Here is a 15,266-nt window from a genome sequence, read left to right as displayed (position 1 = left end):
ATTGTTTCAAAAATGAAAAGGACTAGTATCTAAAATAGACAAAAATTCTTACAACTCAATAATAACAAGACAAAAAATAAAAATTGGGCAAAAGTTTTAAATAAATACTTCACCAAAGTGAATAATGGGAGAAATAACATTCCAGGTCGGAATCATTATGGGTGAACACCCTGAGGCAAGAAGACGTGATGAGTTTACGGAACTCAAAAAAGACCTACGTCCCTGGAGTAGGAGATAGGTGGCATGATATGAGGTGGAGGTAGGCAGGGGACAGGATCGTACAGGACCTTGAAGACATTGTAGGGAGTTTGCTAGCTGTACAAACTTGGACAACTTTCTTGAACTCTCTGTGTCTTTATTTTGCAAATGTAAAATCAGGATCTTATTTAACTCATAACGTAGTTATGAGTTAGGAAACGTAAAATGTTTATAATAGTCCCTGGCACATTGAAAGAGCTATAAAGCATTTGCTCTATTATTTCCACCGCAACACATAAAGCCCTATATCCATTACGATATCATGGGCTGGAATTGAGACGCCTAAACAATAAGATTTACAAATTAAATTCTCTTTTTCCACTCTCAATGGGACCTATTTAAACTCTTAGCTATCTCCATAAAACACTAACACCAGTGACCAAATATTAATAACGAAACAATGACAGAAAAATAACAGCAATGGCATTGTTCCACGTTTCCCTCCTCTCAAGACAAGGAGAGTCCCTTCCGTGTGTTGAGATGTTTGCAATTGTCACGCAGACTAATCTGTGCCTCTATCTTCTGTTAAAAAATATCTTCCTCTGCAGTGCTCCAAAATGGAAAAGAAAGCTGATCTGTAGTAAAGCTGTCCTTCATTCGGTGATTACTTTGTTTCATGTCACTTGATTCACATCAGTGAATGAAAACTTTTGAGTTCTACACTTATCCCCAACTTCTGCTTTTCCATTAAAACGAGATTTCCCAACCATCTTTTGTAACCCATACCTGCTACATTGCTTCTTAAGTAGTTAAGTTTAGTGTATTATTATTACAAAATACATTAAGATAATGAACCAATAGGGAATTTAATATGGTAAATACCAGTGTAATCACCATTGAGGTTTTTAAAAATAAAAGTTTACAAAATGAAGTCTCCTATATGCTCTGCCTGTTCCCATTTTCCTCTTTCCCGGCCCCTGTAGTCAATCATTATCCTGAATTTGTCCCTTATTCCAAGATGTGTTCTGAAATGTTTCCTCTATATCTATGAATCCACAAACGATACGGAGAATGATATTGCAGATTTTAACTTTATATAATCAGAATCATACTGCATGTCTTTGTGCTAGCCATGAAAATGTGCCACTCAGATCTTCCTCTAGGGGGCAGCAATTGTCTGACTGCCTCAGCTGCTGCCTTCTGGGTCCACCCCTGCCTTGCGCTACTCTTCCCACAGGCTACTTATAGCCCATAACTGAGGACAAGAGAGTTGCCAGTGCAGGCCCATTCCAGCAAAATGCAGGCCTACTTTAATGAGCAACTTTGGTTCCTAAATTCTCTATCAGCCTGGCTCCGCCACAGGACTTAGACCTGCCTCATGGTCTGAAAGCTCTCCCCACCTTCTCCAGCTCCCGCCCTTTCTCGTTCACTGGTGTTCCCCCCAATAAATTACTTGCACATCTAATTTTGTCTTGGCACCTGCATTTTAGAGGACCTGAACTAACAGAGTATTCTTTTGCAATTAGCGTTCTTCACTTAGCATTATGTTTTTGTGATTTATTCATATGGATACATTTATCTCTAGTTCATTAATTTTAACCACTGTTAAGGATTCTGTTGTACGAATATAGTAGAATTGATTTATCTTTTATCTTTTTAATGGACATTTATACCGTCTCCAATTTTTTCGCCATTACAAGCAATGCTTCAATGAACATTCTAATACGTAGGTCATAGGGTAGGCTCTCCTTTACCAGCTATTGTCAATTGCCCTCCCAAGTCATTGGATCAATATACACTCCTCCCAGCAGTGTATAAAAGTACCCATGGTTCCACTTCCTTATAACAATTGAAATTGTTAATCATTTTAATTTTGTCAGTCTCCATTGATACTAAATGATACCTCATTGTTCTAAGTTGCATTTTCCTCCGTAGTCTTGATATTATGCATTTTTCACATTTGTTGGCCTTTTGAGTTTTTTATTCAGTGATTTATCTGATCATATTCTTTTATCTATTATTAAATTAAATTATTTGTTTTATCTTCGTGTCTTCTAGCAGTTCTCCAAGTATGCTGCACAATGATCCCATATCTGCTATTTTTGTTTCAAAAATTTGTGACAACGTGGATGGACCTTGAGGGTATAATGCAAAGTGAAATAAGTCAGAGGGAGAAGGTCAAATACCGTATGATTTCCTTCATTAAGTAGTAGATAATAACAACAGTAAACAAACACATAGGGACAGAGATTGGATTGGTGGTTACCAGAGGGGAAGGGAGGAGGGAGGAGGGTGAAAGGGATAATTCGGTACATGTGTGTGGTGATGGGTTGTAATTAGTATTTTGGTGGTGAACATGATGTAATCTATGCAGAAATAGAAGTACAATGATGTACACCTGAAATTTTTACAATGTTATAAACCAATGTTACTGCAATAAACAAAAAATTAAAAAAAAAAAACGGAAAAAAAAAGGAATGAAATACTGATACATGCTATAACATATATAAACCTTGAAAACATTACACTAAGTAAAAAAAAATCAGTCACAAAAGGCCGCAAAAAAAAAAAAAAACTTGTCTCATTTCGTGACAAACACCTTCTCACTGTTTTTGCTATCTTTTGATGCAGAGATTTAAATATTTAACATAGTTCATTTTATCAATCTTTGCCTTTATAGATTTTCTTTTCATTTTCTAAAGAAATTCTTCTCTATACAACAGTCCTGCTGATATTTTCCAATACTGTGTTCTAAAAACTGTTAAATTTTGTTTCTCTTACAGATTTTTAATCCAAACAGGATTGATCTTAGAATACGTTGTATGGAATGGATTGAATTTCACTTTCTTCATAAAGACAGCTAATTATCCCAGAATCATTTCTTAAATAGCCTCTCCTTTCCCCCTGATCTACAACATTATCTCTGTCATATATCAAGTTTTCATATGTATATATCTCTGAACAGGCTTCCTACTGTGTTTCATATTTCTATCTTTGTGTTAATAGCATGTTGTTTTAATTAATAAAACATTATATGGAAACTTGATATCTGGTAAGTTGAGTCCCCCTATTTTAATCTTCTTCAAAATTGCCCTGACCATTTTTGATCCCTTGTTTTTCCATATAAACTTTAGAATGAGCTTGTCAGGGTCCACGGAAAATCCCTTTGGCACTTTGAATGCAAATGATATGAATTTACGAAATAATTTTTAGAGAATGAGGATTTTATGATTTGAGACTTCCCATCCACAATCCTATCATCTCTCTCCACTTATTTGGGTCTTTAACATATTTCAACACAGATTTAAAATTTTCTCCATAAAAATATTAAGCATTTTTTTATTTTGATGTTGTAAATATTATCTTTTTTATATTACATTTGCTGTTTGTGGCTGACATAAAAAAACATTAAAGATGTTTATATATTGGTCTTGTATCCAATCACTGTATTGAACTCATTAATTCTATTAGTTCATCTTCAGCTTCTCTTGGATTTTCTGTGTGGGCAATAATGGAATCTGAAAATAACCATAGTTTTCTTTCTTCTTTTTGAATTTTTATACCTTTGACTTCATTTTTGTGTCTTATTACACAGGTTAAAGACTCTCATACAATATAAAATAGAAGTTGTGACAGATGCATCATTGGTTTGTCCTGGTCTTTAGAAGAAATACATCTAATATTTTCCCATCAGGCACCATACTTTTTCACTGTTTCTGTTACATACCTTCACACAGTTAAGGAAGTTCCTACTACTATTGCTAGTTTGCTAAGAGGTTTGGGTAATTGCTGTTGTTTGACTTGTTTTTCTACATCTAATATGTTTTGTCTCCTTTCATCTGTTAATGTGGTAAATTGCATTAATAAATTTTCTAATATATTCTTGAAATAAACTCAAATGGCTCATAATGTATTCTTTTCTAAACATACCTGGATTCAACGTGTTTTTTTTAAATTTAGGACTATTTAATCTGGATTTACTAGTGAGATTAATCTCTAATTTTTCTTTCTCACATCTGATTTCCATATCAAGATTATATTTGGCTGAAAATGAACTGGGAAACATTGTCTTTCTCTGTCCTCTAGAGTAGTTTGCATAAACTTTGAATTAGCTGTTTTTGAATGTTTGATAGTCCTTGCCTGTGAAAAGTCCTCTTGGCAATATGATTTTGCCTATTTTTTAGATTTTTTTAACCACTCATTTATTGTCTTTAATGGTTACATATCTATCCAAGTTTTCTATTTGCTTTTGAGTTTAGTAAGGCATAGCTTTCTAGGATATTGTCCATTTGCCTACATTCAAATTTATTGTTACAGAGTTCTTAATAGATTGTATTATTTTTAAATTTCTGCTATAATTGTGTATGTTCCATTTTTTTCTCATATTTTTATTGCTAGCCTTCTCCCTTTTATTCTTGATTAATCTTGCCAAAAATATATCTATTTTATTATACTTTTCAAATAATCCGATTTTGACCTTCAGTTACCCTTTTTTCTTTTTTTTTTTTTTCTGCTGAGGAAGATTCACCCTGAGCTAACATCCATTGCCAATCTTTTTGTTTTTGCTTGAGGAAGATTAACCCTGAGCTAACATATGTGCCCATCTTCCTCTATTTTGTATGTGGGTCACCTCCAAAGCATGAGTGGTGTCAGTCCACGCCCAGGAACCAAACCCAGTTCCCCTAAGCAGAGTGTGCCAAACTTAACCACTAGGCCATGGGACCAGCTCCCATTTTCTTGTTAATCAATAACTGTTACATATATTAATTACTCTTCCACATTCCTTGAGTTTACTCTATTTTTCTTTGTCTACATTTGAGTTGCAAACTTAGTTTGCTAATTTCTAGTTTTTCTTCTTTCCTAATATAATCGTTGAGGACTCACTATATTAATTTAGTTGTTCGATGTGCAGTATTTTTATTGATAGTCCAATTTTAAATATTTTTCTGATGTCAATTATGCTCTATTCTCTGATCTAGGAGTTATCTATAATAATTCTCTTTAAGTTTTTAAACCCATGTTTGGAATATATCTATATATTAAAGTTTTCTTTAGGTTAATATTTGGTGTATCTTTTCCCATCCTTTCATTTCCAAATTTTTTCCCATTTTAAGATTAAAATTTTGGGTCTGTCTCTTATAAGCAGCCAATTGCTGGCTTTTCATTTTAATTCAACAGAACAAACTCTGTCTTTAACTGGCAAGTGCAGACCATTTACAATGATTTTCTTTATATTTTCATTTACGTCTCGTCTTATTTTGTACTTCCTATTTATTTTTCCTTTTCACAGTTATTTTTCTCTTCTTTTCCTTCTTTCCAACTTTGCCTTTTTTACTTATCTTCTGGGTATCCTCCAATAGTTAAGAAGATGTTGTGGAACTGTTTTCCCTGGTCTTTTTATTTTTTCTAACAACAGAAATTTTAAAGATGTTTAAAGAAATACACATACCCCTTCTCTCTATCTCTGACATATCCCCAGGGAGCATTTCCACCTTGGGACCACTGCTTTGAAATCTACAAATTCTAACCCATCTGGAAAACTTTTGCCTTTATCCTCACACTTCCTTTTTCAGAATCAAATGCACTTAACACTTGTGCAGTGACTCCTATGGGCCAGAACGTTAGCTCCATTAATCCTGCATCCCTAGCGAGGAAAATGGCATAGAAAGCCTCAGTGACTTGCCCAAGTTCACACAGCTGCCAAGGGTTGGAACTGGGATTTAGAGCTGCACCTGTCTAACTCTAAGCCCAGTGGACTCTCTGGTATTCCTGCTTTCTCTATTTTTACGAGAAGTAAACTTGGGTAGAACTACTCCTGTTATGAACTCATTTCAATATTCACAATATCATCAAGACAGCAGCAAAGGCAGAGGGGAGGAGAGAAATCAGCACAATCAGAAAACTGATGAGATGTTGTTTAAGTCTTTCAAAAAAAAAACCCTCAAATTTGATCTGATCATTTGAGAATGTATGGATGTCATATTTGCCCCTTTGCTACTTTTCAACAGGACTGAGGAGCTCAGTGATGAGACACCAAACTTTAGGAAGGCAACAGTAAGCTTGAAATGGAGACCAACACAGAATGATTCTGGATGCTGAGCAGCTGTGCTCCCTCATCAGGGCACTATTGTGCCCAAATTTCACCAGTGTCATCTCATTTGTAAATTCTCCACATGGGCTTGACCCCCTATTAGTCCAGTTGTCCTGAAGGCACCGTGTTGACCTCCACGTGTTCTATTATGTTGGATTGCATTTATTCCTTGCCTGTGAAATTCAATTAAACCCACATGTTATGGCCTGAACAAAGTGGAAAGCAGATGTCTAAGACATTTTCAAAGCCCCTAGTTTATTATTTTTACTAAGCCAGTTATAGCAACCACTGTTGACAATCTTTTCCACTCCTTCCCATCCTATAGAAGACTTGCTTCCCGAATGCAGGCTGTGCAAGTCCTGTGTCCTTAATACCAGAGCTTGGGGACATTAGCTTTGACCCTCAGGTCTAGATGTGGGTGTAGCTTTGTCTGGATATATTTTTCTGATACCACTAGGAAATGGGCCAACAATTCAAAAAGGTGCACTGCCTAAGCTTTCTCTGCCACCCACTTTGGTATTAAGTGATGGAGGATGGATGGGTGGGTCCACTAAGGAGTTAAAGCCTTAAGGAAGAGCAGAGGTACCTCTCTGCCTAGAAAATTAACCACAGAAGAAGCAATAATGTTTGTGCATGGGAGAAGATAAGATGGCAACACCAGGAAAAAGAAAATTAAACTTGGCTGCTTGGTTTACCCTCTTCTCTTGAGAGAAATCAATGTATTACTGACACTATGTCAGATTATAGAACAGGTCTCAAAACACTGAGAATTATTGAACCCAGATGAGTCTTCAAGATATATCAACACAGGTTGAAGAGGCAAGGCTTGGACCTAATGCCTCTATTTTCCAGCCCTCATGAGCATGCCAGCGTCACCTTTAAACGCCAGCAACTAGCTCAATGCTGCTATGTTCTACTCACTATTAAACAAAATCCTTGCAGCATAATTTTGTTATATAGCAAGTTGACTGTATAACAAATTAGATGAAATATTTATTCACGGCCTTCTGTTGGTCACAACACAGAAGTAACCACACAAGATTTAAGTAAAGGTCCCACATCATGATATTTTCAGTGCTTTGTGGCCTACAAAAATATGGACAGAAGACCCAGAAACAGCTCTCAAGGAACTAACCCTTTGTTTGGAGCCATGCAATGCAATGTTTTCCTTACAAGTTTTTGCTCATATAAGGTGTACACGTTGTTGGAAAACATTTTTTTAAATCTCTTCCCAACCCAGATAACCTCTTCACAAAGCAGAGGAAAGAAAACAATGTAATTATTGAATAAGCTTAAAACAAATGTGCTCACAGGAAATCTGCTAAGAGATTGCAAAAATAGACAGAAATCTCACCCTTTTATATAGTCAAGCAGACACAATCCGTTATAGACATGCTCTCAAAATAAACAATAACTAGTCCTCAAGTAAGAGAACTTGACAGTGTCATTTGTCACAATAGTTTATCCTAAATTCACTTGGTAATTGGGCTGACCATCTGTGTTAGCTAATTGGTTTCATCCAAAGGAAATATAAACTTCTCATATGTTTATGACAAGCACAGTTTTGCAACTTAGACTGAGGCAGCTGCTCAAGTTAGGTTTCTACCCTCCCACAGAAATTGAGAGATGAGGCACTATCTTCCTGGACGATCACATTTCAGAGAGATAGATCCCAGGTCCTTAGAAAGACATTCCTGGGATGTGAAGCTGACAAAAGGCTTATTTAACTTCTAAAAAGATTTACATACATTTCATAGAGACAGAGTAAGAACCTACAATTACAAATTTCCTCAAGTAATTTCTCTATGAAAAAGGAGGGAATGGGGGAGAGTGAGTCTCTTCCCTATTTTCAACAGGGAGAATTTTTTTCTTTTTTTCAAGCTTTATTGAGTTATAAATGACAATTAAAAATTTAAGATGTACAACCTGATGATTGATATATGTATACATGTATTCACCACCGTCAACACAGAGAATTTTAAATTTGCTCTTACAATGTATACACCACACAAGGGAGCAGCCTGGTTAAGTTCTCACAAAGGAAGGGAATGTCAAGTTTTCCATCAGGCTGATGTTCTTAGTCTCAGTCTGTGGTTCAGGTACTCTTAATTCTTCACACTCTCACACTGCAATACTGTGTTTCAGCAAAAAATTCAGTGTTTTATCTTAAAAACTGTGTGCAGATGCAGCTCCTCTATCCTCGGAATGCTTCAGCCAGTTGTCTTGATTTGCAGTCTCTAATCAACTGAGAAGATAACAAGAGCCGCTATTGCAGCTCCCACGCACTCCATCCACTTCAGAAAAGCTTATATTTTGTGAATAAAATGACAAGTCCTACATTTACCTACTGTATATAATTATGCACAAATATTACTGATATTACCAGTTTAATATTGGATGTAATTTTCATTAATAAAACACAACAGTTTTTATATTAATTATAATGAGAATTAAAAGGTCACTGATAAGAGCTTTCTCCTACAGGTGTGTGTGAGAGCAGGGAGAGGGGAATTTGGAACTAATCATATTCATGGATTAAAACATCAAGGGCACAACCGAGTATGAGAAGGTAAGATGATCTCGTGGGTAAAGTGCAGGTTTGAAGGAAAGAAGCCTCGCATTTCAGTTCCAACTTGACCACAGATTAGCTGTGGGATCTTCCCCAGGTCATTTACTTGCTCCCCACAAAGATGTAAACACATACATGTTCCTTGGGGCTTGGTTTCTTTATATGTCAAATGAAAATAAAAATAACTTCCCTGTTTGATAAGGTTACTATGAAGATAAAATAAAGTCATAGATAGGAGATAGTTTTGAGAAAAATAAAAATACTACACAATGTAACTGTTCACTATCATAAAATTAACCGTTATGGACAAATGCTAAATCTTTTAGGATTTTGGAGCTGGAATTTGGCTGGGATTTGGTAAAAGGGGTGACCAGGGTAGGCACAATGCCTGATGTATGCCATAGGTATTGATAAGCCTGAAATACTAAGGAGCAGCGTTATGATATTAGGTGTGTTCAGTTGAACCTTGAAGAATGCTTTGCCTCCAAATAGATAAAGAGGAGAAGGAAACAATGTTCCCCAAGTGGGAAAACAGCAAGAGCCTAAGGGAGGTCATCTGCATGATTTAGAGGTGAGGAACTTAAGGAGCAATTCTTCTCGAATATGATCCAGGTCTCAGAAATACCAATGGCCTGCTGCACACGAGTAGCCCTGAGAAGATGTGAATTCACTCATATGGGTGCCTAGATTACATGTCCAGGCCTCAGCATCAAGAGGTCTAGTTGCCTAAATTCCAGCAGCAGGAATAAAACAAAAGAGCAGAAGGCCAACAAAGGTCTTCAGGCAATAAAAGAGGGATTTAGGGACCACCCACCAGAAGTCAGGACTCTATGCACTACAGTGGAATATCCCTAAACCCATATTCCTTTGCCATGTGTGTTTTTTTTAAGGTTTTATTTATTTATTTTTCCCCCAAAGCCCCAGTACATAGTTGTCTGTCATAGCTGCACATCCTTCTAGTTGCTGTATGTGGGACGCGGCCTCAGCATGGCTGGAGGAGTGGTGCCTCAGTGCGCACCCGGGATCCGAACCCGGGCCGCCGGCAGCGGAGCGCACGCACTTAACCGCTAAGCCACGGGGCCGGCCCGCCATGTGTGTTTTTTTTGCCTCCTCCCAAGGATTAGAAGTAAAGAGTTTAAAAGGAAGGGCTTGTGTGATTATCTTTGGGGGACCAGTGAGAATTAAGTCTATCTGCAGCCAAGCTTGCAGTAGAGAAGACAAAGGGAGACAGTTAATAGTGGGAGAGTCAAAATAATTGTCTAGAACTTGTGACAAAGATGAAAAAGAGAAAAGTATAGAAGTCAGTCTAGAACAAGGAAATGACCAATGCAGCTTAATAGTGGAGAGCCTTTGTTATCCTTATGCTGCTAGAGGGTTGAAGATGTCAATGAACCGATGGGGGGGACTATACATAAACACTCCTTTAATGATTCCTAGACCTACTTTGTACTCAGTGAGAAGCTAATGCCGACACTTATTAATTCATTAAGAGCCAAGACCAAGTCCCTTACATTTATCATTGCTAATCTTTACAACAACCCTGAAAAGCAATTATTACCTAATTTACAGATGGGAAAAACTGTAAATTTTTTTATTGGGAAAAACAGAAGACCAAAGATGCAAAGCAACTTGCACACTATAAATGCATACCATGTGCCTGGTACTTTTCCAAATGCTTTATCCTCATAACTCATGTCTTCTCACAATAGGTCTATGAAGGAGGTTCTATTATTATCTTCATTCTACAGATAAGGAAACTGAGCCACAAAGTGGTTAAGTCAGAGCTGGTATTCCAAATAATGTCAGCCTGCATCCTTTTCCCTATATAACACTACCTCTGAAAAGCACTTAATGGTAATGAACATGAGCAGAAGCAAGTGCTAGTTCTAGGAACTGGAACTTAATTGACGAGCGCCATCCATGAGAAAACTTACAGACACCCTCTGCACTCTGTATCTCTACCCTTCTCTCACACGAGGCTGTTCTAAGCCCCCCAGGGACCATGCACATACCCATGCACACAAACTTGTGCTCCATGGCTGAGCCCTGACACTTTCTTACAATGTCATTATCACAGTTGTCATGGAAGCCAATAAGTATTCACTGACTCCTAATGAAAGTTGCATTCTTATCCTCATTGTGCAATCTCTAGATTTTGACAAACACAAGTAAAAAGGAACTAAAAATGGTCCATAATGAAGCTGTTTACAGGACAACGATTATGATGGAAATAGTGGTACCAAATTAATGTTCTTGTGTCAGAGGCAATGACAGGAACAGAAGTGGGAATAGAGCTATTTGGTTCTCACTGAAGAAACTATAGCAGACACAAGTGTTTTAGAAACAAGTGGTCTACTCTTAAAGACACACAATCCCCTTCCCTCCCACAATAAATCTTGGAGAAATAGGTGAAATCACCAACAGAGACTTATGTGAAAGATGTTATGTATAAGCGTGAAGTTTTGGTATATTTGCACTGGGTAGAATGAGAAAAGTTGGATTCTTACTTGATCTGCCGTTTTAAGAGAGCTGTTCTGAATGTTAATTTGCTTTCACAGATTAATAGCAACCAGAGCTCCTCTCTCTAAGAATAAGAACACATCACTACTGTCTTTCAAATGAAGACCATATTCCTGGTTAATTTTTCACTCTACGTCTATTAGAGCAATGGATTGGCCCCAGTTGGGACAGCATTTTAATAATGATTGAATTAATTGAATATAGAATGGGCAGGCATTGTTCCAAAAGGGAAGGAGCAAGCAAATTTTAAGTTTTCAAATGTTGACACAAAGGACAGTCTTCCCTCCCATTTAGTTAAACTTCTAAACAGATACTTAAAATATTCTGACCAGCAATTCAGCATCTTCGCATTCCGCTACCATCTAGTTTATTTTCACAGCTGCCCTCCCTGCCAAAGCTTTGATTTAGGCTGAAGATTTCTAGTAATCTGTTTTCTTGTCTTTCAATGTTTGCTTTTCTAACTACATTGTCTTCTTCAGCAGCCTGTTATTTGCTGAGCTGTTGAACCTATTTTGTCTTAAATTAACTCCAACCATCTGAGAAAAGATAGCATGTTCTAAAATGCAAAGCCACAGGGGAGAGTAATGCAGTAGTGATGCTGGACAGGTGGCTGGGAAGGCCAGCAATAGCAAAGACGAGGAAAACCAATTTGGATAAAATAAGAGAAAGCAACACCTGAGCCTTTTACCTGAACACCAGACTCCGGCATCAGCTCCCTAGGGGCCATTTAACTCTGTTCAGTCAGTCGCCTTGCTCTCTTCTGGAACATTCTGATTTCCTTCTAAAGTTTATAACAACCTTACAACGTCAGCAATATCCTCATTTTACACATGAGAAATCTGAGGCTCAGAAAAGTAGCCTTCCCAAGGTCGTAGAGCCAGTGAGGGGAAAAAATATAGATTTGAACCCAGGTATAGATGACTCTAAAGATGCGGTCCTATTTCATGCTACCTCATTGCCTCCCAAATCAAGATGAAAAATATAATAATTCTTTAAGCAATGGAAGACATTCAACTCAATGGTTAAGACTTTCTATGGCAAAAGAGAACATCATTTCTGCCCAACTACTAAATTGGCAAGATTGAAAGACCCAGCTGAAAAAACAAATCTGGATTATCTTGTTCCTTCCTTGCTAGTGCCTTCTGTTTTGGATATAGATATAGATACAAATAGAGATATAGGTATAGATATACATATAGATATAGATGATATATATATATATATCAGAGAAAGAGATAGAACCGTCCAATATATTAGAGGACATTAAATTTCAGCTCTCTTAGCATTCTTCCTTTTTGAACAGAATTTAGTAGTTCATTTTGTTATAATCGATAAAAGCAGAAATAATATAATATTGATCAATGACTTGGAAAAGAAGAATAATGGAGAAAACACATGCCCCCTTTTACAGAGAAGTAGAGTATGGACACCAACCTCCTGTCCCTCTGAACCTGGGCAATTAATGTGTTACGGACTTTTGCCTGACTGATTCTAAGCAGAGTTACTGCTTTGCTGTACAGATGTAAGACTCCCTGTAACTGTAGAACTACTTTGCAAAGTCAGTCCCTGGGACCTCGGTGCTATTATCAGTCACCCACAGATTCTGTCTCCAATACGCCTCCTTTTGACTCTCCATATCACAAGGTCCTGAAGTTGTTTTAAAGTTCAGCTGTCATTGTGATTGTCCTTTGTATTAATGAAGGTCAAACATATCTGAAACAGATAAGACTATGCACAGTGTGTTGCCTTAAACTGTATATATTATGTGATGAGCCTTCTAGCTGCTTTGACTTTTATCTAGGATACAGTAGTAGGGATTGGGGAGTTTTCAGACTGCAAATGAAGCAACACCTATTTAGACCTTCATTCATATTTTTTTTTTTTTTAATCTAAGTTCTCTTTCTGTAGCCCACACATTAGTGTGTGCACGATAGTCAAACCACAAATTCCCAGGCTGCTTCTCACAGGGATGACGTCACAGAGTAGGAAACGAGAAGTAATTACAGAGTGTTATTATGTGTTTCTAGTAGTGAGAAGAAAAAAGTTCGTGATAGTCCTCAGGCCTCAGGTTTCTTTTGGCTGTCCAAAACCCAAGATGGCAGGGCGGAGTCAAGATGGCGGCGTAGGCAGACTCTGAACTCACCTCCTCCCGTGGACACAGCCAATTTACAACTACTCATGGAAAAATTACCCCTGAGACAGAAGTGAAAACTGGATAAAAGGAACTCCTGCAACAACGGACAATCCTAACTGAGGTAGAAGAGGCAGAGACTCCCTTCCGGAGAGGAAAAACGCCGCCTTCACAAGCCGCCAGCTTCACGGCCGCCGGGAGCAGCTCACAGGTACGCAGCCTCCCTGGAGGCGCGGGGTCCTGAGCCGGGGAGCACCCCCGCTGTGGGCATTTTGTGGACCCAGCACAATCGACACCAGCGGCATAATATCTGACTTTGCCTGCTACTAAAGCATTGGGGAGCACCCCCAGAAAACCCGGTTCACAAAGAAACTAAAACTGGCTCCTAAAGGGCCCGCGCACAAACTCACCCGTTCCAGAAAGCATCCTAAAATCACCAGAAAGAAAGGTGCACAGTGCTTTGGTGACAAGAGACTCACCTAATAGGCCCTGAGTGCATCTCGGCGAGGGGTGAGACCTCTCCAGGGACTGGGACATTGGCGGTGGCCATTGTTGTGGCCTGGTGTGAGCGTGCTGACACAGACGCCATTGGAGTTCTCCCTGAGGCCTGCTAGCCCAGGGTCTGCTCCACCCGCTAGAGCACCGATTTAATCCAGCTCAGCCAGGGCAGGTAGCCCACCCTAGAGACTGGCCCCACCCAACAACAAGCCCTCAGGCAGTTTGTGGGCCTGCACAGATTGGTGACTGGATTCTCTGCAGCCTGGCAACTGAGCAGACTTGAGCGGGCAGGGTGTGCACAAGGAGCAGGTGGAGAGTGTGGGGCGGTGGCGGAGTGTGTGGGGCTCCCGCCGTGGTGAGACTTGGTCCGCTTGGGGAGGTCGGGGCGCTCACACGGGGCAGGACTGTGTTGACTGTGTGTGTGGACCTGTGGGCAACAGGGCTTGTCAGCTGCAGAAGACTTGTGCTTCTCAAAGACCCACATAGGAGGTTTGCCCCACCTTCCAAAGCCTGAAACAATTGGGTGCTCCTGTGCCTGAGGCCAGCCCCACCCAGCTGCAATCCCCAGAGAGCTGACAAGAGACCTAATAGGCTAGAGGCTTACAGCAATTGTAAGGCCCTGAGCCTAACAACCTGCCACACTGGGGGCCTACTCACTTAAAAGAAATACTGCAACACAAATGTGGTATTAGAACCTACAGCCAACTGTGCTGGGGCTCCCCACACTTGATAAAGAGACTGAAGGGCCCACAACAACTACAAGCAGCTGAGCATAACAACAGCTGGCCAGGAGCATAACTCAGCCTCCCTGGGCGCCTATAGGGAGAGCTAACAGGCCACAATAGAAGGACACACGTAGCCCACATAGGGGCCACCCCTGGAACATTGAGAACTGAGGGAAGCACACTGGAAGCCTCCTAAGCCATCACTTACATAAGGTCACCTATCCAAGAGCAGGAGACGTAGCTGACCTACCTAAGATGTAGACACAAGCACAGGGAAAGAGGCAAAATGAGGAGGCAAAAGAATACATTCCAAGTAAGGGAACAGGACAAAACCCCAGAAAAGGAACTAAGTGAAACAGAAATGAGCAACCTACCTGACAGAGAGTTCAAACTAAGAGTGTTAAGGATGCTCACTGATCTGGGGAGAAGAATAGATGAACTCAGTGAGAATGTCAATAAAGAAATGGAAGATATAAAAAAGAACCAATCAGAAATGACGAATACAACACTGGAAATGAAAAATTCATTAGAGGG

General features: G+C 39.0%; 1 protein-coding gene across 4 annotated transcripts in view; it reads right to left on the bottom strand.

Moving 5' to 3' along the window:
* The window catches only part of LOC147912658 (uncharacterized), a 199,701-nt gene extending 185,583 nt beyond the window's left edge, over nucleotides 1-14,118 (bottom strand). For all 4 annotated transcript variants that reach the window (XR_015549751.1, XR_015549753.1, XR_015549752.1 and 1 more), the window contains exon 1: nucleotides 13,989-14,118. Coding sequence is in view for 1 of the 4 variants with exons in the window: in XM_087423117.1 (XP_087279243.1) it covers nucleotides 13,989-14,098 (110 nt within the window). In the remaining 3 variants the exon portion in view is untranslated. The remainder of the gene's footprint in view (nucleotides 1-13,988) is intronic.
* Between the last annotated feature and the right edge of the window lie 1,148 nt (nucleotides 14,119-15,266).

This window comes from Ceratotherium simum, chromosome 34 (assembly GCF_057802395.1).
Source record: "Ceratotherium simum simum isolate JZ-2026a chromosome 34, ASM5780239v1, whole genome shotgun sequence".
NCBI classification, from domain to species: Eukaryota; Metazoa; Chordata; class Mammalia; order Perissodactyla; family Rhinocerotidae; genus Ceratotherium; species Ceratotherium simum.
Note: the sequence above shows the minus strand (reverse complement) of the source record. Positions and strands in the feature narration are given on the sequence as shown.